The sequence below is a fragment of the Sciurus carolinensis genome, chromosome 11 (assembly GCF_902686445.1).
Source record: "Sciurus carolinensis chromosome 11, mSciCar1.2, whole genome shotgun sequence".
Taxonomy (NCBI): Eukaryota; Metazoa; Chordata; class Mammalia; order Rodentia; family Sciuridae; genus Sciurus; species Sciurus carolinensis.
In genome coordinates this window covers 8237709-8265630 of record NC_062223.1, presented here as the reverse complement: position 1 = coordinate 8265630, position 27922 = coordinate 8237709, and the positions used below count along the sequence as shown (strand labels likewise).

Below are 27922 nucleotides of genomic sequence, written 5' to 3'. Positions count from 1 at the left end.
CCTGAGCAATTTATCTCAAAAATAAAATTAAAAAAAAAAAAGGATGGGAATATAGCTCAGTGGTGAAGGGCACCTGGGTTCAAAAGAGAGAGCGAGAAGGGGGTGAATAGAGAGAGAGAGAAAAGGAGGAGGAGGAGGAGGAGGAGGGGGAGAAGGAGGGGAGGAAGGAAGGGAAGGAGGAAAGGAAGACAAAGAGTTCTATTTAAATAAATTTTTATTTTCAAGCATTTCTATTGTACTTAACTACTAAAAGTATTACCAGAGTGCTAAAATTCCAAAAAGGATGAAATAGTAACAACCACTATTAGGGGAAAGGCTAACTGCCAAGCTACAGCTGGCTTTTACAAAGTCACTCATAAAGTAGTAACCCAGCACATCGTAGAGCTGGGTCGTCCAATATGGTAACAGTCAACTAAATGTGACTATTTCAACTAAAATTAATTAAAACGAAATAAAACTTAAAATTCAGCTCATGGACCACACTTGCCATATTTCCAGTGTTTGGCAGTCACATGTGGCTAGTGGCAAGCACACTGGACAACACAGACACAGAACATTCCATAGCTTCCATCATTAGAGTAGTGCTCTAGAGCAGAGAACTTAACTCCTAGTTTAGTACATGGAAGAGCACACTGCACATTTAAAAGGCTTCTATTTAAGTTATAAATAGAAATGAAAGTCTTATCCATCGTATTTAAACAATCTCATAACCATGTAATTTCAGCAGCTCTTTATTTACTTATGGTACTGGGAATTGAACCCAGGGTGCTCTAGCACTGAGCTATATAACCTAAACCTTTCTATTCTAAGACAGGGTCTCACTAAGTTGCCCAGGTTGGACCTAAACTTACAATCTTCCAAGTAGCTGGGATTACAGGTATGTGCCACCAAACTGAGCTAGCAGCTACTTAAAGTATTTTAAATGCAAAATGCACAAAAGAGCAAAAACGGGACTTATCACAGAATGTAGGGTCCTTGAAAAACTCTTAAAAGACTGATCTCATTAAGTCTTTTAGCATTAATAGTGCTAAATGACATGAATTACTTTAAAAATGGCTCTGAAATCAACTGTAATTTGATCAGATTAAAAAGTGGGCTACATGACAGACACAAGGACTTTGCTCCTTAAGCCTTTTCAGTGGATGGTCAGTGTTTTAAGGTGGTTTCAGCTGTGGCTCCAGCTGCACACTAGCTTCAGGACCTCAGATGTGCATGGAACAGCTGTGTACCCCCAAACAGGCTAACTTGTACGTTTAGGTATTAACCACTTTCCCAGCTTGACATAGTCAAGGTCAAAGTATCCCGTGAAAGGACTCATTTACATTATGATAATTTCTAACAAATTAACATCTAGGTTGTCAATTTTAACCTTACTATTTCTAAGTATATAATCAAATATCACAGATAAAATCTGTTTTTTAGGTTGAACTGAAAGACTGGTCTTTTAAAAAACTTAGTCAAACTATTTTGCTCTGAAGATAAAAATGGATCTTCTCAAAGATCAAAATGGGTATCAGAATTCTATCACAGAAATAGAGCAAACTAACATTTCTTTCTATGTGTGATTAGTGAAAGAGCAAAAACAAAAAGCTGTGGGCATTTGGGATATCCTCTAACTGGATAAGACAATTCAACTTAAATGAAACTAAATTTGACTAATATAAAAATTTAAGAAGATTATAAATCTCACAAATTCAAAGCTTTAAAGAAATCTCAGAGAAGTAGTTAATAAATTCAGCTTCACTGAGATCACACTTTGTTAACTGGGGCTATTCTCCAAAATCTTTTTAAAAATGTTTTAATTGGCACCATAATTACACATACTTAAGAGAAAAAATCTTTTGGATCATACTATAAAAACAATGCCTTATCCACATTAGAATCTTACAATCTGAGCTGAAAATTTCAGTGTAGAAAATCCAAGAAACATCGAGCACTACTAAAGGTTTCACCAACGTATCTTCTCTAGATATAACACTGACAATATTTGTTTGACTAATAAATATCAGGTAAAAACAAAAATTAACTTAGAATGTAAACAATAAACCAAGTTATACAGACCAATTAAAATAAAAGTAATATATTTAAATGTCTGTAGTACACTACTAACATCTCTGGAATCCCTGTGCAGTATCTAGGAAAGAGGATCAAAGCGTCAAGGGCCCCACCCAAGCTGCCCCACACTCACCATCTGCAGAATCGCCCCATACAGCCGCAGGAGCACTTTCCGAGGCTCGTCACAAACCGTGGCCACGGTGTCGGGTAAGGAGCACTGGAACAGCATGTTGCTGAGGCCACCTCTGTCAGAAATCAGAGGACAGTAAACCACCCATACTATGAAGGTCAGCGAAGTCACTCTTGGATGCATACAGAAGAGTCAGCTCACAAGGAACTGCTCTCCTGGCAGTCCTACGCCTCCTCTCAGAATACTTGGATGGAACATGAATGGTGAACTTCAGTGTTCCGATTAATTCCACAAATCACACTCGGCCCAAAGATGGGCAAAGTCCCAATCTGTTTTTCTACAGTAAACTTGGGGAGAGGTTTTTTTTTTTTAAATTGCCTGTGTGTACTTAAGAGAATGCCAAGGTCCAAAGAGGAATCGCCTCCACTAGGAATGGGGGACATCCCAGATGTAACACTCTAAAAGTTCATATTCTTCTCAAATCCAAGATTTTCTTTTTATTTCCATAATCACAAAATTAAAATGGTTGGCCCTTCTTCCCCAGGGCTTTCCACTGGACTTGTGATTCCAGGATCTACCCTTTCTAGACCAGTGTAAAACTTCCTCAACCAATTTTAACTAACAGCCTTCTCCGAAGTCTTGCTATTGGGCTGAGGATGTGGCTCAGTGGTAGAGTGCATAAGGCCCTGGATTCTATTCCCAGCGCTGAGTTAAAAAAAAAAAAAAATAACTTGCAATACAAGCTGGGTCTTTCCAATGAAACAGGGTACCCCAACGCCCTACAGTCAGACTCGCCTCCCACTACCAAAGCCAAAAGCAAGCTCAAGCCTTGGGGCAGATCACCTGGCTGGTGGGAAACGATCAGGTACAGAGGAACGTTAGTTCCTACGGTGAGTGGGGAACATAAAATACTATACAATTAGGAATTACTAATAAAAGGCTCTTCAACTGTAGTGGACTTCAGAGTCCCTACATCCTATTCTGACCTAGTCAATAAATCTTCAGGAAATACTATTTAAGCAAAGCACTATGGGGAAAGCAAGAGTAATAAAACAAACATGCGCTGGTCCTTGCCTCCAAGGAACAGACAGAAACTGAACACAAATTTCTTGTTTACAATTCTGGAGTCCAAAAGCCTGAAAACAGGACTTACATGGTTAAAATCAAGATTATGGCAGGGCTGGAGATCAAAAGGATGTACATCATACCCCAGGAAACAAAAGATAACTAGAAACAGATGCTGACTGAGTTAATGGATTTCAAAGAATAAGGGTGACTGGGGGAACAGGGGTTAGTTAGTGTTTACTGGGGACAGAATCTTAGTCTGAGAGGATAAAAGGTTCTGGAGATGGATGTTGGGGGTGGTGATTGCTCAATATGCATGTACTTAATTCTACTCAACTACACACTTAAAAATGTAGATTTTATTCTGTTTATTTTACCAAATTTGTAGTAAAAGCAGGGAGGACTTGTATATGGCTATAGTCCCAACCACTTGGGAAGCTGAGAGAGAAGGATGGCCTGAGGTAATGAGTTTGAGGGCAGCATGGGCAACACAGCAAGATCCCATCTCTTTAAAAACATGAACGAAGTATTACTACCTTGTATATGAAGGAAGCTTAAAAACATTTCATAAATACATGGTACATGGATGAACCTTAAAGACATTCATACAATCCCGTTCGTATGAACTGCCCAAAGCAGGGAAATCTATAGCAAGGGAGAGTGAATTAATGGTTGTCAGGAATTTGGGGCAGAAGGTGGGTGAAAGCAGGTGTTTTTTGTAAGATAATGAAGAGGTTCTGAAATTGACCCTGTTGATAGCTGCATGTACCTATGACTATACTAAAAACCTATGAATTGTACATTTCAAAAAGGTATATTTAAATGATACAGTATGTGAACTATGTAACTCAATAAAGTTGTTTTTTTAAAAAGAAAAAGCAATGATTTTTTTTCTACATGAATTTTTCTTAAACGATTAAAAAATCTGAATGTTTCTATGTAATTTCTCCCAGATTTGTAAATTTTTAAAAATATTTTTAATTGTCAATGGACATTTATTTTATTTATTTGTATGTGGTGCTGAGAATCGAACCCAGTACCTCACACATGCTAGGCAAGCGCTCTACCACTGAGTATGAACCCAGCCCAATTTCCCCCAGATTTAAATAAGTCATATTTAAGTAGTTTTCCAATGGTTTACTTAAAACAATCATTAAGTGTCTAAGAATGACCGAGTAAGGACCTATTTTCCCAGAAGACAAATAAGTTGTTCTTTAGTTTAAAGATCAGAAAGAATAGGGACCCCAAGGCTCCTGGTTCTCAGAGCCAGCAGGAACAGGCAACCGAGCAGCCTCGCCCTTCTGCTAGCCTTCAGGCAGCGCCTCCTCCGCAGGGCTTATGGGAAGCCCACCCCCGCCTCCAGCCACTGCCAACATGGGCTTCTGGCTACCAAGCAACAGGACAGGCATTACATCAGAGTTAAAAGCCCTGGTTTTTCTTCCTGTCACACACTCTTGGTGAAACCTCAAATGAATGCCAGGGCAAACAGATGAACTACTGTTCTAAACTGTGTGACTCGATTCAAAGTCTGTCCCCGTACTCCTACAGAAGGCAGGCAGGCTAGCTTGGCCAGAAACAAGCTCACAGCTGAGGAATCCTTCAACTACTGTGCTACCTGCAGTCTGCTGCTCAACAGGCTTTAGTGAAAAAGCTGTGGATTATTGCTTAGCGACAGTCCAAACAAATGAATCAAGGTCACTGGCACCAATGACCTAAAGTACAATGAGAAATTCCTTGGAACAAAAGCCAATGACTGATGTGTCAAATAATATCACTAGGAACAAGAAGATCTCGTAGGAAGAAAGGCCACAGAAGAGGTAGTAAAAATACAAGAGCTCAATTTGCTACATAACTTGTCGGAAATACCCTCCTGGGTGCTCTCAAGGATTTCAAAATTTGTGAAACCACAAATTAGTTATCATCACGCATAACAGCTTTACAATAACGTAAGTCATAATTAAATAAAGGAGGCATAAGATGTTCAGGCAAAATGTCAAAGTGAAAATGACATTTACTTCACATTCAACATTCGTAAGCAAACCATTACAGTAGGAAACTGAAAAGGACAGGAAAAGTCCACTGGTAACCCTCAAGACCATCACTTAAGGTACACACCTATAATCCCAGCAGCTCAAGAGGCTAAAGGCAGGAGGATTGCAAGTTCAAAGTCAGCCTCAGTAAAAGTGAGATGCTAAGCAATTCAGTGAGACCCTGTCTCTAAACAGGACCGGGGATGTGTCTCAGTAGTCGAGTGACACCCGGTTCAATCCCTAGTACTCCCCCCCGACCCCCCAAAAAAAGACCAACACTTACCTCCAACCTAGGATTTTTATTTATTTATTTATTTAGGTTCTGGATCTGAAACCAGTGGTGCTTTACCACTGAGCTATATCCCCAGCCCATTTTATTTACTTATTTTGAGACAGAGTTGCACTAAGTCACCACAGTTGGCCTTAAACTTGGGATCCTCCTGCCTCAGTTTCCTGACCTATGATTCTTTAAAACAACAATAATCAAATAAACAGTACAGAGAGAGAACTTCTTATAGAAATTGTTAATCAGAAATGAAAATAATCAATTCAATTTCTCTTGATATATAGTTGGTCAAGAATTCACTTCCAGCACTTTTCTCACAGGTGTGAGGCACTGGGTTTGATCTTCAGCACAGCATCTAAATAAATAAAATAAAGGTACTGTGTCCATCTACAACTAAAAGCAAAAATTTTTTAAAAAGTGCACAAGGAGTGAGCCCTCTCACTTGCTAGCTTAGCTGCTGGATGTTCTCCAGAGGCACACATGTTAAAAAACTGGTCCCAGGGTGGTCTGCTGGGAGGAGCTGTGGACCTGCAGGAGGTGGTGTCACTGGGGACACTGACTTCTTCCTCTCTTTTGCTTCCTGGCCATAAGGTGAGCAGTCCACTCAGCCACAGCTCCCCACCTTGCCATCCAGCCCCTCGCTGCAGGCACAAAGAGATGGATCTGTTGATCTTGAACTGAAACTTTCAAAACTGTGAGCCAAAATAAACCTTTCCTCTTTACAGGTTAGCCATATCAGGGGCTGGTCTGGGGCTCAGTGGTAGAGCGCTTGTCTGGCTTGTGAGGCACTGGGTTCGATCCTCAGCACCACATGAAAATAACAAATAAAATAAAGGTCCATCAACTACTAAAAATAAATTTTTTTTAAAAAAGTCAGCTCTCTCAGGCAATCTGCTACAGTGACAGGAAGCTGACTGACACACACTTGGTAGAATTTCCTTAATCATCAAGGTCAGCAAGCACCACGCTGCTCCACACTGGAGACCAACAAATAAAGATGCTTAGGCGCTGCTCAGTGGCACAGCATTTGTCCAGCATATATGAGATATCGGGTTTGAGTCCCAATGCCACAAAAACAGCAAAAAAAAAAAAAAAAAAAAAGAATTGAGAATCTGAAATCGCTTCATAGCTCTCTCCCCCCTCCTGCCTTGGATACAAGCAGGCAAGCATGATGTGTGTTAATGACTCAAGGCCTCACTGATCTGGCGTCATCACTTAGAATAAGAAATACCACTGTAGGGTATTGGAGGGAAGAGACGGAGGAAATCAGATCAGAACGGATGCCAAAGCATAGCAGGAAACACTTCTAACTTTTATAATAATCTGGCTCTTTCTTATTTTACACTCTTCCTTAAAAGAATATAGAACATTTCCCATGAATTGGGCTTTGGTTAATTAAACTTCTCCTCAAACACCCTTCCTCTAGTCACCTGCCCAAGCCTCCTTTTCACTCCCAGAACTCATGTTTGAACCATTCAAATGGCCAAAATGTCTTTTAGTCATACGACATACAATAACAAAGACTACTTTGCCTCTTGGTGGCTTTCCATCCTTTGAATTCAGAGAAAGTCCTACATTTAGCAGCTTGTCTTTTTCACCCCACTCATCTTTCTCTGCATACTTGTCACTGATCCAGCAGCTCAATTCTTTTCAAGGACAGTCAACATCGCATGAAGCACCCCAGTGAACCGGGTCGCGCTACCTACACCTCACAACTCAGCAAGGCTCTTAGCAACTCAGTGAGACCCTGTCTCAAAATAAAAAACACAAAGGGGCTGAGGATATTCACCTGAGGTGAACCCCGTAACACACTGAAACTGGAAAGGTGAAAAACTCATTTAGTTCCTCGTAACGTGCTATTAGGTCACCTTTCAAGTTCCTCTAACGTTGAGCCATCAGTTACCTGCCAGGCTTCACAGCAGTCTGGAGACTTTCAAGGAGGGATAGTCACATCATGTGACTTCAGAGGCATATGTCACTCACCGTCAGAGCAGCAGCTGGGAGCCCTGTGGCAGAGACTGCTCCCCACTAAAACACAGACAATAGAAACCCACTGTAATGTGGGAAAGGTCAGTGGCGATGGCCCTGGTAGCTATAAAAACCATCCTTCCACTTACCACCGTCAAAGTCCTTCAGGATGGGACAGCACGGCACAGGTCCTAACTCATCCCTCTCCAGACACAGTGCTGCAGGTTCAAGATGTCACCTCAGTTCAGGGCACACACAAGTCAAAGGCAGTTTTGCAAATCCTTCCAGCTAACCACCAGCTTTAGCAAACACTGAGCATTGTCATCAGGTGGGTTATGAAAACCATATTCTGAAAAGTTCACGTGGACTGTAAACACACTCTGGGTATAAAATCAAGTCAAATCTCAGTCAATAATGTCATCAAAACCTCCATAGCCCAAAGACTAAATCTAAATAGCCTTTTAGATATAATTTACCTACATTATGTGGCCCATTTTAAAACATACCCCATCACATCTGGAAGCTAGTAAGAATTCAGTGTTAACCTTGGACACTTGTGTATATCACATCCAAGGTTTTAAGAACTCAAATTTGTCTATCTGGGAGGCTGAGACAGGAGGATGGCAAGTTTGAGGCCAGCCTCAGCACGTTTGCAAGATCTGGTCTCAAAATAAAAAATAAAAAAGGCTGAGGATTCAGCTCAGTGGTAAAGCACCCCTAGGTTCAATTCCTAGTACTGAAAAGAAAGAAAGAAAAAAAAAAAGATTTTAGAGTGAAATCACTTTACTCAATAATGATTTAAAATATATACAATATTTTAGCAAAATGTATTTAAGGCCTGGGGTTGTGGCACATATGAGACCCTGGGTTCAATCCTCAGAACCAAACAAAAATAAAGGTATTATGTCCACCTACAACTAAAAAATATATTTTAAAAAAATGTACATAAATAGTTTCTCCAATGGCTTATATCCTCTATTTGTAGGCTTGGCAGGTCTAAAGAGGCCACTAATTTCTGTTACAGCATTCTAAGCAGGAAAAATCCATGTGATATAGCAACCTAGTGGCTTATCCAAGGTCATGAAATTTGTCATGCTATACATCTATATTTTTTAATCATCTGTAAAAGGACTCAAATGCAAGTGAGTTGGCTTAATCCTCTGGCAGATGATAAACCTGAGCAACTGTTTTCTCCACAGAAACCTTCAACAAAAAGATATTCACCTGCTAGGGCTGGAGGTACAGCTCAGTAGTAGAGCACTTGCCTGGCATATGCAAGGCCCCACATTCAATACTCAGCGCATGCGCGCGCGCACACACACACACACACACACACACACACACACAAATCATCGGCTAAATTATAATAGGAAGTTACCTGGTCTATATTTTAAAAAACTGTATTTTATTGAAAAGCAAAAAGTCACTGAAACCCCTGCAAACTGTCCATAGGTCCCATGGCATCCAGTCTGCAGACAAGGCTCAGGGGACTGACCCAGGGAAAAAGACAGGGGGCAGCTTAAGAGTTAAGGACATCATCCAAGAGTCAAATGACCAGAAAGAAAAATCACAACACAACTAGTTTCTCAGAGGAAAAATGAAGCTTAAACCATGAGCTGGCTACCTTGAAAACAGAACACAGCATATCAAAACAGATACTGAATTTAAAGCACAAAGAAAAAAGTGGGCTTTTAAAAAATTTCTCCCAACCATCTAAACTCAACTTGAAACAACAGGGGAGGGGGGGGGCGTGCAGTAAAATGACAGCCTCTACAAGCAGTAATCAGGAACAGGCATCCCAACCCCCTGGCTCTGGGCTCTGCGCACACAGCCTGAGGCACAGTGCAGAGAACAAGCTTTGCCATCAGCCCAGGGGGACTGCGGGCTCTGCAGAGGAGCCATGTGACCTTGGTCAAGTTACTCAATGCCCCTAAGCCTGTTTTCTCACCACAAATAATACAGCAGTATCTAACAGAAGTCTTTGTGAGAATTCCATGAGATAATGTGAGCTGCTCATCGTCAGCACCAATCGCAAAGCAAAGGTTAATCTCGGAGAAGCTGAAGAAGACAGTAAAGGACATGAGTCCTCTACTCCAGGGAGGCACAGCCTCCACACAGCTGGCGCGGGGTGGGCGGGAGATGGGTGTGCTGAGGGAAGAGGCAGGAGCCTGTGCACTAGAGGATGTCTAGTCAGCAGTGTCCTGCCCTCTCCCACTAGATGTCAGCAGTACCACCATGACGATCAAAACTGTCCAATCATGGGCGGCTGAGGCAGGAGGATTGCAGGATTGAGGACATGCTGGACAACTTAGGGAGACCCTGCCTCAAAATAAAAAGGGCTGGGGAGACAGCTTAGTAAAGTGCCCCAGAGGTCAATCCCCAAACTCCAAAAGAAAAGTCCAAAATCACTCCCATTTGAAAACAGAATTTTTTGGGGGGTGGGGGAATATCAGAGACTGAACCCAGGGCACTTAACCACTGAGCCACATCCTCAGTCCTTTTTTGTCTTTTTTGTCTTTTTTTTTTTTTTACTTTGAGACAGGGTCTCACTGAGTTGCTTAAAGCCTTGCTGAGTTGCTGAGGCTGGCTTTGAACTCATGATCCTCCGGCCTCGACCTCCCAAATTGATAGGATTAACCCACACCTGGCTGAAAACTGATTTTTAATAACTCTTTCTACACCCCCCAAAGTGGAAGATCAACACATTCTCTAGACTGACTTCCAACTCGTAACTTTTCCCTACCTCTATTCAAAATAATGTCCTCCTCTTGATTCACTGCCTCAGCCAACACCAAGTGCCTCTATCCCACTCACCCAGTTCCAAATCCTCCTTATCTCCAAAGCCTGGGCCTCTGCCTATCTCTCAAATTCTTTCCTCCTTTCACTCCTTCTCAACTAAGTCTCCCAGCTTCTTAGCTCTCTCCCCTCTAAGCTCTCCCCCTCCTCTTACCCCTCCCAGGCCATCCCAGAACCAGTTTCAAGTCACTACCCTTCACCTCCTGGGAATGCAGCCAGCCCCTGCCGCATTCCCCACTTGAATGGTCTTTTCACCTTTCCCAGTTAGAGAACACTCTCACTTCCTCACTAAGCGCCCCAGGCACACCCTCCGGCCTTCTGGCCTCCCAGTCCTTACTTTCCAAATGCTTTACTAAAGTTCAACAAAAGGATACTAAGCACATTGAGATGCGTGCATGTGTTGGGAAAGACATGGAGATTACAATCTCACTAGAGGAAAGCTAGAGGTAAAGGCTTTTCCTGGACTGGTAGACTTCTAGCTGACAGCTCCACTGGGGAAAACCAGTGTAGCTGGACAAGCCCAGAGCCAAGGCTGAGGGCAATGGCCAGAGCAGGCGGCGTCAAGGAAACACACTGGCCTTAGAGCAAGGGCTGCCACCCCATGTGAGTGGTAGTGAAACACCACTCAGGCCGGGGCAGCTCAGAGTTCAGCACATGCTTATCGTATGGGAGGCCCAGGTTCAAATCCTAGGACTGGAAAAATAAAGGTAAAAAAATAATGTGCTGGGGTTGGGTTGTGGCTCAGTGGTAGAGCGCTTGCCTAGCATGTGTGAGGCACTGGGTTCCATTCTCAGCACCACATATAAATAAATAAAGGTCCACTGACAACTAAAAACATATTAAAAAAAAAAAAAGAAGAAGAAGAAGAAGACACAACTAAAATTTAAAAAAATAAAAAGTACCACTTAAACTTCTGGTTTCCAGTCTAATCTAAACACACAGAAAACAGAACAAACCCAAAAAGTTAATTACTCTTCTTAGATCCATCAGGGAAGTGATGTCAGGAGGCACATTACTCCCTTACATCTGCGCAGGCTGGTGGAGACAGAAGGACACCTTGCCAGAGCAGACACCTGGAGGGAGGCAGTGCTGGCGGGGCAGGAAGAGCTCTCAACAGCAGGCAGAGGGCGGGGACTCAGTGGGACAACTGTCAAGCACTTCAGGGGAGGGGTGGGGTTCAGTCAGGTGGCAGAGCACTTGCCTAGTACCAACAAGGGCGAGGTCAGTCCTCTGCCCTGGAAGAAGAAAAAAAGAAACTTCGGGGGACCCATCATGGTGGCCTCCACAATTCTCCAGGTCCTCACAGTCAATATCAGAGATAAAAATCCCTTCATAACATAAGAAGGTACACGCCTATACCTCCAATGACTCAGGAGGCTGAGGCAGGAGGACTGCAGGTTTCAGGTCAGCCTCAGCAACTTAGCGAGGCCCTGTCTAAAAATAAAAAGGGGTGGAAATGTAGCTCGGTGGTAAAGTGCCACTGGGTTCAATCTTCAGTACCAAAAAATAAAAATCCCTTCATGCTTCTGGCAGACCAATGGGGAAGGAACCATCTTAAAATACACATCAGCATGTTCCCTTCTTAACCAATCCTGTCTGCCTCGGGAGAAGCAGTTTTGCCAGAGCCTAGTCAGCTGGAGTTTTCTCAGGGCCTAATGTACCTTAGGAGAAGGGGAATATACTACTCCAGTCCCTCTGGTCACCCTGCCTCACCTAAGGGGAGCAACCCCAAGCCTGGTGAGTTCACTGGGTTAAGGGCACAGGCTCACCAAAAGGCAAGCCCTAATCACAGGACTACAGGTTCCACATTCAAAAATTGATTAACATGATTTATCACATCAACAAGCTAAAGAAGAAAAATCACATGACCATATTGTGGAAATAAAGGGAAAATCACAATGAAAGAAACATTGAACGGGCTTCTCAAATAGGAGTAGGCGGCCACAGAGGAAGCAGGCCACATGCAAGAAGCCATAGCAGCCTGGGCGTGCACTTGGGCAAACTCTGCCCGTTGACTTCAGGAGGCTTCTGGAGCGCCTTAACAACAGAAATCACACTGTGCCAGGGGCTCAGGATGCGTATCAAGGTGTTATGGAACATTTTTTTTGCTAGTTTTTGTACTGGGGACTGAACCCAGGGGCACTTTACCACTGAGCCACATCCCCAGCCCTTTTTCTTTTTTTGAGACAGGGTCTTTCTAAGTTGTCCAGGTTGGCCTCAAACTCGGGATCCTCTTGACTCACTCGCCCAGTTGGGCTCTTGTTTCAGAGACATTTCCTTTCTTTCTATACATTCTTGTCTTTATCTTGTAACACTAATGTGGCCCCTTTCCTTTCCAGCATATAAACTCCTGCCTTTCCTGCCTCCCTCAGAATCCAGATTCAGAGCTATCTGAGCCATTCCTAAGACCCCCAAATAAAGACCGTTTCACTGCAGCAGTCTCTCAGTTTGGACAGATCACTGTGTCAATAGATGAAAGAAAAGCATTTGACACACTAGGTATGGTGGTGCACGCACCTGTAATCCCAGCAACTCCGGAGGCTGAGGCAGGATTACATGGTTGAAGCCAGCCTCGGCAACTTAGCAAGACCCTAACTCAAAATTTTAAAAGGGTGCAGGGAGCAGGTAACTGGGGAAGCAGTTCAGTGGTAAGGCACCCCTGGGTTCAACAATCCCCAGTAGGAGAAAAAAAAAAAGTATTTGACAAAATTCAACACCTATTCATGATAAAAAAGTAAACTCTCAGAATACAAGAAATGGAGAACTTATTCAACTTGATAAAGAGCATCTATGAGGAAAAAATCTTTACCTCATGCACCTCAGACAGATCAATAATCTCCAGGATATATAAAGAATTCAAAAAACTTAACGCCAAAAAAAATAATAATAATAGCCCAATCGATAATAAATGGGCTAAGGAACTGAACAGACACTTCACTGAAGAAGAAATACAACTGATCAACAAACATGAAAAAAATGTTCATCTCCTCTTGCAATTAGAGAAATATAAATCAAAACTACGATTTTCACCTCACTCTAGTCAGAAGGGCAATTATAAAGAAAACAAGCAATAATAAGTGTTGGTGAGGATGTGGGGAAACAGGCACACTCATACACTGTTGGTGGGACTGCAGATTGGTGCAACAACTTTGGAAAGCAGTAAGGAGATTCCACAGAAAACTAGGAATGGAACAACCTTTTTTTTTTTTTTTTTTTTTTTTGGGCGGTGCTGGGAATTGAACCCAGGGCCTTGTGCTTGCAAGGCAAGTACTCTACCAACTGAGCTGTATCCCAAGCTCCGGGAACAACCATTTGATCCAGCTACCCCACATCTCGGTTTATACCCAAAGGACTTAAAATCAGCATACTACAGTGATACAGCCACATCAATGTTTATAACAGCTCAATTCACAATAGCTAAACTATGGAACCAACCTAGATGCCCTTCAACAGATGAATGGATAAAGAAAATGTGGTACATATACACAATGGAATATTACTCAGCCTTAAAGAAGAATGAAATTATGGCATTTGCAGGTAAATGGATGCAACTAGAAAATATCATGCTAAGTGAAACTAGCCAGTCCCAAAAAACCAAAGGCCGAATGTTTTCTCTGATAAGTGGATGCTGATCCACAGTGGGGGGGGGGGGGGGGGGGATAAAGAAACTTTGGATTATGCAGAGGGGAGTGAAGGGAGTGGTGGGGTGGTGGAGATGGGAAGGTAGTAGAATGAGACAGACATTATTACCCTATATACACATATGAAAATTTTTTAAAAATATTTATCAGTCAAAAAAATGATAAAAAATTTTCAATAACAAAAAAAAACAGGAAAAAATTTTTTAAAATAAAGAACATCTATAAGAAACCTATAGCTAACATCATAGTTAATGGTAGCAAGGTCACAACTTTCCTACTAAAAACAAGAACAAAGCAAAGGTATTCCCTCTCACCACCCCTTTTCAATATTATACTAGAAATTCTAGCTAATGATGCAGTAAGACAAGAAAAGAAAATAAGGGGCCAAGCATAGTGGTGCACATCTGTAATCCCAGTCACCTAGGAGGCTGAGATAGGAGGATAGCAAGGCCAGACTGGGCAATCTGGAGAGATCCTGATTCCAAATTTAAAAATTGGGGGGCTGGGGATATAGCTGAAAGGTAGAGCACTTGGCCAGCACGTGTGAGGCCCTGGATTCCATCTCCAACACTACAAAGCAAACAAATGAAAGAAAAAAGGAAGCAGGATGTGGTAGTACATTCTTACAAGCCTAGCTACTCCAGAGGCTCAAGTAGGAGGATGGCAAATTTGATGTCAGTTGTGATAACTTAGATCTTGTCCCAAAATAAAATAAAGGAGTGAGGATATAGTTCAGTGGTAGAGTGCCCCTAGATTCAATCTCTGGTACTGTGGGAAAGGAAAAGAAAAGAAAAAAGGATATAAGGTATGCAGATGGGGGAGGAGAAACAAAACTGTCTTTATTCACAGATAACATGAACATCTATGTAGAAAATCTAAAAGCACCAACAAAAAACCTAGAACTAATAAGAGAATATAGCAGGTCTGCAGGCTGTATGGTTATTATATAAAAGTCAACTGCTTTCCTATATAACAGCGATGAAAAAGTGGAATTTGAAATTTTAGACATACTACATTGCATCTCCCAGAAGTGAAATACTCAGATATTTCAAGATATACATGAAATATGTATAAGGTCTACCTAAAGAAAACTATAAAGATTCTGATGAAAGATCTCAAAGAAGAACTAAACAAATGGAGAGATAGTACATGTTCACAGACAAGAAAACTAAATATTTTCAAGATGTCAGTTCTTTCCAACTAAACCTGTAGCATCAACACAATTCCAATAAAACTCCAGCAAGTTGTGAACGAAGAGAATCATGTACAACACTTAACTGTTAAGGACCGCTAGCCTCCAAGAAATTACAATCATCTTTATCCTGGCCAGATCACGTCTGCAGAGAGCTGGAGAAGGCTCATTGTGCTCACATTCCACCACTAGCACCACAACTCCAAATACTGATTACTGGGGGAGAATCACAGTGTCACCGCAGGTCCACAGGCAAGACCATTGCACTATGCAGACCTAGAGTCCAGACACTTGTAGGACTCAAGTTATATTAAGTTATCTACTTACAAAGTCATGTCTCCCATTTGTACTTAAGCACTACCTTTTCTTTTGAATAAATGAATATTTGAAATTATGTGATGCTAAGCACATAACTCCACTGAGTTATTCTGGGTACCAACAAACTGATTCTGAAGCTTATGTGGAAAGACAAAAAGAATAGCCAATAATATTGAAGGAGAAAAACATAGTGAGAGGTTTAACACTACCCAACTTCAAGACGTACAGTAAAGCCGCAGTAACCAAGATAGTGCAGTACCAGCAAAAGAATGGATAACTAGATCAACAGAACAAAATGGCTCGAAAATAACCCTGCTCTTTGACAAAGGAGCCAAGGCAATACAATGGAGAAAAATGGTCTTTTCAACAAATGGTCTGGACGACTGGACATTCACATGCAAAATTAAAGACACAGACAGTGTACCCTTTGTTTAAAAAAATTAAAAAAAAAAGACTTAAGATGGGTCATAAACCTAAATATAAAATGCAAAACTACAAAACTCCTAGACAATAACAAAGGAGAAAATTAAGAAGACCTTGGCTATGGTGATTTTTTTATAACAAGACAGGAAATAAATGTCCATATTTTTTATTAATGAAATTCAAAATATGATAATTAAATCAAATTTTGCAACACAGGCCTACCCATAAGAAAAATGGAATCATTTGGGGAGCATAACATTTAGCTTGAGGTTCAAAGTTAGTTTCCTATCACTGACATCAGTTACCAAACAATCTGTTAGTGCTGATGTGCAATGAGCACTGACATAATTCATCACTTAGAAGGCACTTCAAAAGTTCTATTAGATCCCTCTCTTGATCCCATTGCAGATGCTGACATAACAACTCTGCTTTGAAGGAAATAAGAAAATAGCTTATTCTGAGTACAATGGCCCAAGTACATGGGTTCAAGTTACCCTGAATAACAGGTTCCCTGGTGGTAGTTCTTAGAAACAACATTAAAGGTCTGATCCAAGGCTGAGGCTATAGCCTAGTGGAATAGCACGTGCTTAGAATGCACATATCCTGGGTTCAATCCCCAGTGCGCGCGCACACACACAAAAGGCATAATTCATTGAAAGAAATAGCTGATAGGGTTAACTTCATTAAAATTAAAAACTTCTGCTCTGCAAATGACACTGTTAAGAGAATGAAAAGACAAGTCACAAACATGGAAAAAATATTTGCAAAAGACACATCTGATAAAGGATTGCTATCCAAAATCTATAAGGAACTCTTAAAACTCAACAATAACAAGCTGGGTGTGTGGTAGCTCACGCCTGTAATCCCAGTGACCTGGAAGGCTGAGGCAGGAAGATCACAATTTCAAGGCCAGCCTCAGCAATTCAGTGAGGCCCTAAGCAATTTAGCAAGACTCTGTTTCAAAATAAAAAAAAAAGAAAAAGGGCCAGGGATGTGGCTCAATGGTTCAAAATGATTCAAACCTGGTAACAATAATAATAGTAAAACAATCTGATTAACAAATGGGCAAAAGACCTGAACAGATACCTACCAAAGAAGATGAGGAAGTATGAAAAGGTGTTCAAAATTATGTCATTAGAGAACTGCAAATTAAAATAAGATACTAGATGGGTGAAGTAGCACACACTTGTAATCCCAGTTACTCAGAACACTGAGGCCAAAATTTCAAGATCACTCTGGGCAACCTGTCTCAAAATAAAAATAATAAAAAGGGCCAGGGATATAGTTCAGAGGTATAAGAGTTGCCTAGCATGTGAGAGGCCCTAGACTCAATCCCCAGCATCAAAAAGAAAGGGGGAAAAAAAAAAAATCACACACCTATTCAACTAGCCAAAATCCAGAATGCAAACATCACCAAATACTGCCAGCATGTAGAGCAACAGAAAACACCATCCACCATTGGTAGTTATACAAAATGAAAGCACCACCTTGAAAAACAATTTATAAGTTGGCAGTTTCTTACAAAACTAAACATAATTCCGACCATATAACCCAACAATCACAATCCTGGCTATTTACCCAAATGAACTGAAAATTTACATCTACCCCAAAACCTGCACACAGATGTGTATAGTTGCTTTATTCATAATTGCCAAAGCTTGAAAACAGGCCAGATGTCTTCAATCCAAGAATGGATAAGCTGGCACAGCCATACAATGGATATTACTCAGTCCCAAAAGTAAAAAAGTAAACTATCAAGTCATAAAAGACATGAAGGAAACTAAATACATGTTACTAAAGAAAAGGCTACATGCTTGATTCCGATAGTGACATTCTGAGAAGGGCAAACCTATGGAAATAAAGAAGGGATGAGTGGCTGACAGAAAGGAGGAGTGACCAGACAGAGGAATTTTTAGGGAACTGAAACTCTTCTGCATCATACTACAATGGTAAATTCACGCCATCATATAGCTGTAAAAACCCACAGAACACCATCTGCAGTGGCACACACCTGTAATCCCAGCTACTCAGGAGGCTGAGGCAGGAGGATCGCAAATGTGAGGACAGCATGGGCAACTTAGCAAGACCTTGTCTCAAAATAAAAATAAAATTAGAATGGGCAGGGGATGCAGCTCACTGGAGGAAAGTAGTAAGTACCCTTGGGTTCAATGCCCAGTACAAAGAAAAACAAAACAAAATTTAAAACCCCCCCAAGAATATACACCAAAAAACCCTAATGAAAACTATGAGCTCTAAGTAACCATGATGCATCAATGCAGGTTCATCAATTTTAACAAGCACACCACTCTGCTGGCGGATGTGACAATGGAGGAGGCTATATACACTGGGGTTTGGGGAGCAGGGGATGTATAGGAACTCTGCACTTCCTGCTCTATATTCCTATGAACCTAAAACTGTTCTTAAAAAAAAAAAAAAAAAAAAAAAAAAGCATTAAAAAAAAAGAAGTGCTAGGGGTATATAGCTCACTCAGTGAGAATGCATGCTTAGCATGCCTGAGGCTCTGGGTTCAGTCCCCAGCACACACATACCAAAAAAAAGAAAGAAAACACCAGAAGAAAGAAGTCATCCACGCAAAGAACCAAAATTTCACAGTAAACATTAAAACAGTATAGCTCAAACTTTATCTAGCAAAATGAAACAAAAAATTATTTGTTCTTACATTTAATATAATTTGGGTTTTTAACTATGTATTTATACCTAAAATAAGAAGAAAATCAAGTAGGGAGTTTAGGCATAATTTTTCCCCAAAATTTCATGATGGAACTATAAAACACGACTCGTCCTCTATTTGACATTTACTGAATAACTTTGGCAAAAATATATGAGGAGAACAGTGTTGGTGGCACATGCCTATAATCCCAGAGACTCAGGAGGCTGAGGCAGGAGGATTGCAAGCTCAAAGTCAGCCTAAGCAGAAATATAAAGGATGGGGATGTGGCTCAGTGGTTAAGCACTCCTCTGTTCAGTCTCTGGTACTTAAAAAAAAAAAAAAAAAAAAAAAATCTCTGATTTGCCAATCTTCTCAAGGTCCTGTATTTTGGTATGTAAATGATTCTGTTTTGCCTGGCTCCTGGTATCATCCAGGTCATTTATTTTCTCTTCTCGGTTAGAGAAAGATATGTATGAAAACTTCTGAACTGTTCTCAAACTCTTTTTCATTAAACTTCATGAAATCTCGCATCTTTTGCAAGATTTGCAATTTCATTTCACAAATGATTTTAAGTGTTTTATCAATCAGCAATGAAAATAATAAGTCCTTGATCTTGATCGGACAGGGAGAAGCTGGGGATAGAGCTCAGAAGGGAGAGCACTGCCTCGCCTATGAGTCCATGGGTTCCATCCCCGCACAGAAAAAATAGTAAGACAGGCAGAGAAGTTGGTCCTAGTTGTGATGTCTGGGCACCAATAAATTCTTTTTTTTCCTTTTTTTTTTTTTTTTTTTTTTAATTGTAAACAAATGGGATACATGTTGTTTCTCTGTTTGTACATGGTATAAAGGCATACCCTTTGTGTAATCATAAATTTACATAGGGTAATGTTGTTTGATTCATTCTGTTATTTTTCCCCTTCCCCCCACCCCTCCCACCCCTCCGGATAAATTCTTAAGTGATCAGTTCATTATTAACAATTTTTTCATGTTCTGACAATTTTTATTTTTCCCTTTACCTCTCATAGCTGAAGAGACTCAGGTAACCAATTTTTTGATAACAAGGACCCCTGTTTATCACACAGCAAAGAGGCCAACTGAGGTAAAAAATGACAATTGCTACAAATATTAAGGCAGTACCTACTGTGTGCTGGATATTCTAGAGCTGGAGATACAAAGGATGAACAGGAAACACCCTCTAGGAATTCAATTCCCGTGAAAGCTAATGAATAAGCACCCACAAACATGGAAAGTGCTTGGAGATCGAGGCCTGCATGTCTCAAGGGTTGGCGAAAAAACACAGGAGGGAAAGCAATTCATTCTGTCTGGTTCTAAGTTAGGCCTTAAAGCAGGACACCAGGGGAAAGGCTGCCAAGTAGAGGGCAAGAGCAAAGAAAGGCCTGGTAACTGAGGACACAAAGCTCATTCAGAAAATGCAGGGTCCAGTGGAGCTGGCTCCATGTTGGTCACTGCAGTTTGGGGAAAGGGATGATTTTAAAACAATAGAAACAAAAAAGAACCCCTCTAAAAAGGTAGTCTGGCGCCCAAGTTGAGACCTTGCAAACAAGTTTGGATTTTATTCATTAGGTACAGGAAGTCACAGGAGTAACAAATGATATCTGAGAAATACCTGGCAACAGGTTATGGAAGGGGTGGAGATGAAATGCGGAGATCACTGGTGCCTCCTGTTACGGCGCCTAAGCAAGAAGGGTGGGCAGGTATCACCCTCCCCAGGCCTCCACAGCCTAGAGAAGGGACTTCCAGGATGATGTAAAATCAGAAATGATCTCAGGACTTGAACCACGATGTCAATAACTCAGAGAAAGCAGAAGCACATTTGGGATGGGAGGACCTAAAGGGTTGTTAAATCTTGGATAGGCTGAATGGACTGAGGTGAGGTTGTATGGTCTAATAAACTGCTGCAGATGAACTGGCACTCAGCAAAAAGCTGGAGCTAGTAGTAAATCCAGCAACTCAGGTGGCTGAGGCAGGAGGATTGCATGTTCAAGGCCAGTCTCAACAATTTAGCAAGGCCCTAAGAAATTTAGTGAAATCCTATCTCAAAATGAAAAGGACTGGGGATGTGGCTCAGTGGTAAATTGCCTTTGGGTTCAATTGCCAGCGTGTGTGTGTACACGCGCACGTGTGTAAAAGCACACGCACACATGCACATACACACAAAAGCTGGAGCTCAAAGGGATTGGGAAGTGGGAAGTGTGCAGGACAGCTGGAGCCACACTAAATGCAACTGCCCACCGAGGACCGCTGATTTTTGACCAAGTGCGTTCCTCCTACTCTCATTTGCCTTTTTTTTTTTTTTTTTTTTTAAAGCTGGGGACTGAACCCAGGGCCCTGCACATGCTCAGCACTTACTCTACCACAGAACACTCCCCAGCCCTTTGTTTTAAAGCAAGGCGTCACTCACCTTCCCATGTCCTAAATCACCTTTTCTCCTTATCCAACTCATTCCATAACCACAATCTATTCCAGAACACAGACCCAAAAGGTGTTCCTACTTTATTTAAAAAGGCCCTCTGTTTTCCAAAACTATTAACTTCTTGAGAACAGAAACAGGACATCCTCAATGCTTTTGTAGTGACTGGTTTGAGCCAGTCTGAAAGGTTTAAGATCAGTGGCACTCTCTGGAGAGAACCACAAAAATGTCTTAAGGCTGGATCCAGGGTGTCCAAATGTTTCCACAAGCCCCAGGCCAGTATAAAGATGCAGAAGAGGGGGACACCAGGGACCTTGCAATTCAGGCTCTGCCTGCAATAAACAGTGATTGGCCTTAGGCAAGTCACATCCCTAAGGCAAGTCACATTCCTAGGTTTTCTGATTTTACAGGATGAAAATATATGGTCTAAAATAATCTGTACCCCTGATGTAGTTGAGAATTATCAGATCTAACAGGATTTAAGTTTTGGGGTGAATTTTCTATCTTTTTTTTTTTTTTTTTTTTGCAGAGCTGGGGACTGAGCTTGGGACCTCATGCATGTTAGGCAAGAACTCTACCACTGAGCTACATTCCCAGACCCTCTTTCTTCTTTTTTTAAAGTGCCATTAGAGCCAGAGCAGAGTCACATGCTTGCAATCGCAGCAATTTGGGAGGCTGAGGCAGGAGGATTGCAAATTTGATGCCAGCCTTAACAACTTAGTGAGGCCTAAGCAACTTAACAAGATCCTGTCTTAAAATTTTAAAAGGCCCAGGGATGTAAATCAATGATAAAGTCTTGTGGGTTCAATCCCCAGAATCAAAAAATAAAAAATAAAGTGCGACTAAGAAATTCAGGAATGATGGAAACGTCTTCGATGTTCTTTTCTCTGCTTCCTCCCAACTGCCTTTTAACTACTTGCTCATAAACGTATCTGTAAGTTGGACTTGAAACGCAAAGAGGAAGTGAAGTCCAAAGAATTCATGCTGCTGCACTAATGGCTCTGGTGAAAGGCTGCGGGAAAATAAATCAAACGATAAAACTGGATTTGGAGATTATCGGTGCCAGCCAGCCAGCTTCTAGACACTTTGCACTCAACCTGGTCAGTCAATGAAAAGAAAACTAGCACAAGACAACCGATCGGGTTTTTTAAAGGTCCAAACAGAAGGACCCACACTCAATGTCTAAATGTTCGTCACTTGGGAGCAGAGCGGCTGGAGTGCCGAGAGCACAGCTCTATCTTTCTGTTAAGTCGGAATCTGCAGACACGTACTTCCGTAATTTAAGTTTAAGGCCAAATATTCTTAGGTTCAAAACAAAGGGATAAACCCTACTTTTGCTTTTTGCAACCACGCCTCCCAACTTCAGTTTCCCTTCGACCCTATCAACGGCTTTCAGAAGGGGACAAGAAAAGTCACCAAGTGGCCTTTTTTAAGTCCGGCCACACATCCCAACTTCTTCAAGGCCGCAGAACCCGCAAGGGGCTCTGCGGACACGCCGCGCGTGGGCTCGGTCCAGCGAAGGGCCCGGCGCGCTGCCCGCCGCCCGCCCGCGTCACCTGACCCGCGGCCCGCGCGGCGCGGCACCGACCTGATGACACTGATGTGGAACTGGTCCTCGCGGAGGCCCCGCCAGGCGCCGGGCAGGAACTCCTTGCACCACAGGTAGGCCTTGCGCCGCGTGCGCGGATCCGGCTGCTCGGCGGCCGGCGGCGGCGGCGGCGGCGGCGGGGGCAGTGCGAGCGGCGGCTGCCGGCTGCCCAGCGGCTTGGGCTCCGGCGGGCCGGCCGCGTCGCGCGGCTGCCCCGCGCTGGGCGCCGAGGCCGCGCTGCCGCCGCCGCAGCTCAGCAGCAGCCCGAGCGGCGAAGACTCCGCCTCGCCGCTGGTGCAGAACTTGGTCTTCATGCCGGACAAGCGGCCGAGGAGGCGCGGACGGCCGCAGCGCGAGAGGGCGAGGCTCAGGGTCCGGCCGGGCGCCCGCCTGAGGTCGGGCGGGGTCTCTCGCGGGCTCCCTCGCGGGCTCTCTGGGGGAGGCCGGCGGGCGGGGATGCGCGCGGCGAGCGGCGGTTGGAGCGCGCGGGGCGGCAGTGGCAGTGGCAGTGGCAGTGGTAGGGGTGGCGACGGCGACGGCGGGCGGCGGGTGCTGCCGGCCGCGGCGCTCGCTCTATACAGCGCCGCACGAGGAGCGCCGCCGCGTCACAGCCCGCCCCCGCGCTCGCCGCTGATTGGCCGTCGCGCGCCGCCCCTGCGCATCACAACCGCCGCCGCCCTCGCCACGACGCCCTCCCATTGGCTGAGGCGCCGCCTCCCCCACGGGGCGCTGCGGCCTCCGGGGACGGGGAGGAGCGGGCGCGGAGGGGGCGGGGCGCGGAGCCGGGCGCCTGGGGTCGCACGGAGGGCGGAGAGGGGAGCGCTGCACGGGGACGGTCCCCAGGCCGGGCCGGGCCGCGCGCGGGCCGGGCAGGGCGCTTGGGGCTCGAGAGGACCCCGGGGAGGCTCGGGGAGCGAAACTTTCCCTGGGCCCCTCGGAAAGCCGGTGATTGCAGAGCCAGGGGGCCTGGCCCGGGCAGGCAGGAAACTGGTGTCTGGAGGCTGGCTGCTCTTTCCGCGTGACCTCAGGGCAAGGCACCTCCTTCTGGGGCTCCGTGGCTGTGTTTTATGACATTTCTCAGCGCCGGCTCAGCACTGTGCGAGGCGCGCCCACGCCCCGTCCAACCCCAGGCCCGAGGCATCACTACCCGCGGTTCAGAAACCGAGGCCCGAAGCGGGAAGAGGGGATCGGTTCAAGGCCCACAGCCGGCCTGCTCACTTGCACTGCTGCTGCGACCCGCCCTCTGCGCACCTCCGCCTCAGTTTCCCTGTCCGTGGTGCTGAGCACGCCGAGGCCAAGAGGCCAGGGCAGGAAGTGCATCCTCCCCTCAGTGGGGCCCCGCAGGCGCCAGAAACACTGGCCAAACGTGCTTGCCACCAAGCTGCTGGCTTTGTGGACGCTGTCACCTGCCCTCCTGCAGGAGCTAGCCGGGTGACCATGACTAAAGCACCTTTGCCCTGGTGGGGGTGGGGCGAGGGCTGTGCTCCTGTCCGCCCTCGTACTGCCCCTGTCCCTCTCTCTGGCCCTTCTGCCTCAATAAAGTAAGTGGGGTACAGATAATATAAAAATCACAGATCCTGTGTTGTGGGATATGATGGGACAAGAGGTTTCCCCGGTTGCCAAGAGCTTAGGAAATCCAGGGTCAGGCGCACAGGAAATGGCTTCTTTACAGGGATTTCACAGCCTCCAGGAAACAAAAATCTCCTCAAAAAGAGCGTGTACTTGTCTGAACCTGATCCAAGACAAATGATCTCACTTAACAAAAGGACACAAATGACAAGGCTGCTTATAGGCCTGGAAATCGAACAGGAGGGAGCTAGGCGATCCCCAGGACTCTATTTGGGTGGGAGTCCCACTGGATGTCTGAAAGCGTGATAAATCAAGGTCTGGAGTCAGGGAGACATTTAGATAAGGGAGTCAAGGACTTTGTCTAAAAATACCAGCCCAGGGGAGGTGGGGCCAGTATCAGTGGCCTGCCCAGGTGGCAGGCCCTTTGTCCCATACCAGTCTGGTAATCACAGAGGAATGTGGGAAATCCGGCCAGAGAAAGGGGTGCTAGAAATAAGTGACCTCTGTAATTTGAAGTAGCTTTCTGGCATCCTTGGCTCAGGCTATGAAGACCCATAGGCACCTTTCTGGGATGGCATCTCCCTGTGGAAGCAAAAGGTTCCTCATTACAGGGACTGGAAAAGTTCCTGGAGCCCAAAGCTTAAAAGTGAAATGTGGGTTATGTGGGTTTGGGGGTCCTGGATGACAGAGACGGAGCACCATGTGATGCTGCTCCAAGCTTCGTCTCCCCTCAGGAACCATGAGCACTGCGTTCTGATTTGAGGGAAATGAGTGTATAGTCATTCCTCAATATCCAAGGTATAAAATGGCTGTGGTGTTTGCATTAGAAACTGCCACATCCTCCGTGTGCTTTAAATCATCTGTACGTAGCTTTTCATACCTAATTCGATGTAAATGCTATTTACATAGGGGAAATGACAAGGGAAGACATTTGTATATGTGTGTATAGATGCAGTCTTTTTTTTCTTTTTAATATTTTTGATCTGACATTGGTTGAGTCCACAGATGTGGAACCCACAGATTCAGAGTGATGGCTTTCCCATTTAGAGTGCAACCACCTTTGAGGAGCTGGGACTTTGGTGGTGGTGGCAGCTCCTGGCCTCCGTCTCACCTTTCCCTTCCACAGTCACACCTCTGTTCCCCCTTCATTACAGGAGTGCCAAGGCTTTTGAGGGAGCACCAGACTGCCCTGCTGGAGGTGATTCTTTTCAACCTATTGATTTGAGTGCTTAGAGAAAAGACCCATGTCACAGGGTGCCAGCTGTGATGTGACTTGAGGCTCATGTCCTGTGCCTGGGAGGGACTTGTCCTCCTTCACCAAAGCTTTCTCTCCCATAGACTTCTCACCCTGAGCCCACCAGGAAACAAGGATCTTATCCAAAGTTCCTTCCCTTAACAGCAATGTCCCAAACCTCAGCAGAAACCCTGCAACAATTCTGGAGCTCAGCTCCATTACCTCCATTTAACAGATCAGGAAACCGAGGCTCAGAGCCGTTAATAACTCACTTGAAACCACACAGATGAAGCCTATGGTTGAGCCCAAGCAGTTTGGCTAGGTTCCAGAGCCCAGAGCGTCCCAATTTACTCTCCCAAGAAGGAACCCGATTGGCCCAGCTCCTCTTTGAATGCCCTGTCATGGGGCGTGGCCAGCCCAGGAATTGGTGCCCCTGACTCAGGTGCCCAGGTCTGGCCCAATCAACTATTAACAGTTGGCTGGCACCAGACATAACCACCTGAATGGCAGGTCCTGGGGACAGCCAGGTGCCTTCCCAGGCTGCAGCCCTGGTGGGAAGTTAAGTGCGGCTCCTTGGTTGAACGTGTGCCACACGCAAGTCTCTGCTTTGGAGAAGGCCCTGTGTGACTCAAGTCCTTTATTCATGTCACAAGCACACCCTGCAGACACTGGTCCTCACCTCTAAAACCTGCATAGCACAATGGGGGACAGACATGCTCTGAAGCCTGGCAGCTCAGAGCCTGGCATCCTGCCTCCAACACTTACCTGGCAACCTCCTTCAGGCAGGCCACTTACCTCCCCTAAACTTTATTTTCCTTGTCTGTAAAACGGGCATGACAGCGCACCTCATGGCAGGTGTGTGTGAGAAGTCATGAGACAGTGGGAACAGCCATACAGCACACAGAAAATGGCACCATTTCTCTCTAAATTCCCACAGTTTCTGCAAGAGAAGGAGCAGTTATCTGTTATGGCTTCCACTTAGTTAGAGACGGAGCCCGGCCACGGCTGAAGCCCCTTGGCTGAGGAGCTGGACCAGGCAGGACTCTCTCTTCCCAGGTGTCCTGCATCCTCTGCCCCAGACACTGCCCCTGCCAGCAGCCCCTTTGTGTGTAGAACACAACACGTGGTGGACAAGGATACAACGCGGGGCTCTCATTGGTCCATAGGGATGAAAAGAGACGTTCTCATTGGTTCATTCTTATCTTCATCAATCAGGACCCACCCTTAATTCTGGGTGGTCAATTCCACCAGAACCCACTGGGCAGAGACTGGAATAGTTTAGCATATAGTAATACTGAAACACTAGGTTTGCCTGAAAGGTTAACTCTGTCCATAGGAGCGGAAAACCTCCCTGAGTGGAGGTTTTTGGGGACCTTTGGAAGGTTGAGAAGGCACCCACCTGGCAGTAAAGAGTATCCCAAAGGAGAAAACACAGCTAAAAATATGCTCATGACCCTTGAGCTAGCAACCTTATTCCCAAGACCCTTTCAAGAAAAGAAATTATTCAAAGCAAAAAGCCCATGTGCAAAATTGCTCATTGCCACCTTATAATTGGAAAAAAGCTGTAAATACCCTAAATGGCCAACACCCGAGGGGGCTGGGCTAATAAATGATGCTGGGCCCACATGGCATTGCAGACAGGAGTTAAACACACCCATGTTGGGGCTGCAAATTAGTGCAGCCACTCTGGAAAGCAGTGTGGAGATTCCTTAGAAAACTTGGAATGGACCCACCATTTGACCCAGCTATCCCACTCCTCTGCCTATACCCAAAGGACTTAAAATCCTTACAGAGATACAGCCACATCAATGTTCATAGCTGCTCAATTCACAGTAGCCAGACTGTGGAACCAAACTAGATGTCCTTCCATTGATGAATGGATAAAGAAACTGTGGTATATATATACAATGGAATATTACTCAGCTATAAAGAATAATAAAATTATGGCATTTGCAGGTAACTGGATGAAATTGGAGAACATCATGCTAAGTGAGATAAGCCAATCTTAAAAATCCAAAGGACGAATGATCTCACTGATAAGCGGATGATGACACATATTGGGGGGTGGGAGGGGTGCAAGAATGGAGGAAGGAGGGACTGTATAGTGGGAAAAGAGGGGTGGGGGGAAGGAAAAAATAACAGAATGATTGAAACATCATTACCCTATGTAAATGTATGATTACGCAAATGATATGCTGTTACTCCATGTACAAACAGAAACAACATGTATCCCATTTGTTTACAATAAAAATTAAAAAAAAAAAAAACACACCCAGGTTGAAGTCAGTCAGAGCAAGTAAAGGGTTCATTCTCCATGCATTTCTTAAGTGTCTCCCATGTGCCTACCATAGGCCTTGGCACCATAGATATGGGGAAAGTGGATCTGCCTGGTTCCTGCTCCAGTCTAGACTGGCAAACTGCCCACCACCACCCTCTCTCTCTCTCCTCACCCGTTTGTTGTGTGTGTCTCCCCATCTGACTGGGGCCTCCACCAGACCAGGGACCTTGCCTGTCTTGTTCTCTGT

The 27922-nt window shown here is 44.3% G+C and overlaps 1 protein-coding gene across 8 annotated transcripts in view; it reads right to left on the bottom strand.

Moving 5' to 3' along the window:
* Chka (choline kinase alpha) overlaps positions 1 to 23187 on the bottom strand; it is a 55035-nt gene extending 31848 nt beyond the window's left edge. For 3 of the 8 annotated variants that reach the window (XR_007103952.1, XM_047517461.1, XM_047517467.1), the window contains exons 1-2: positions 22595 to 23187; positions 2189 to 2300 (exon numbers count right to left, since the gene is read on the bottom strand). Coding sequence is in view for 7 of the 8 variants with exons in the window: in XM_047517461.1 (XP_047373417.1) it covers positions 2189 to 2300; positions 22595 to 22908 (426 nt within the window). In the remaining variant the exon portion in view is untranslated. The remainder of the gene's footprint in view (positions 1 to 2188; positions 2301 to 22594) is intronic. The other 5 variants (XM_047517462.1, XM_047517465.1, XM_047517464.1 and 2 more) reach the window with 3 other exon arrangements.
* Positions 23188 to 27922: the final 4735 nt, after the last annotated feature.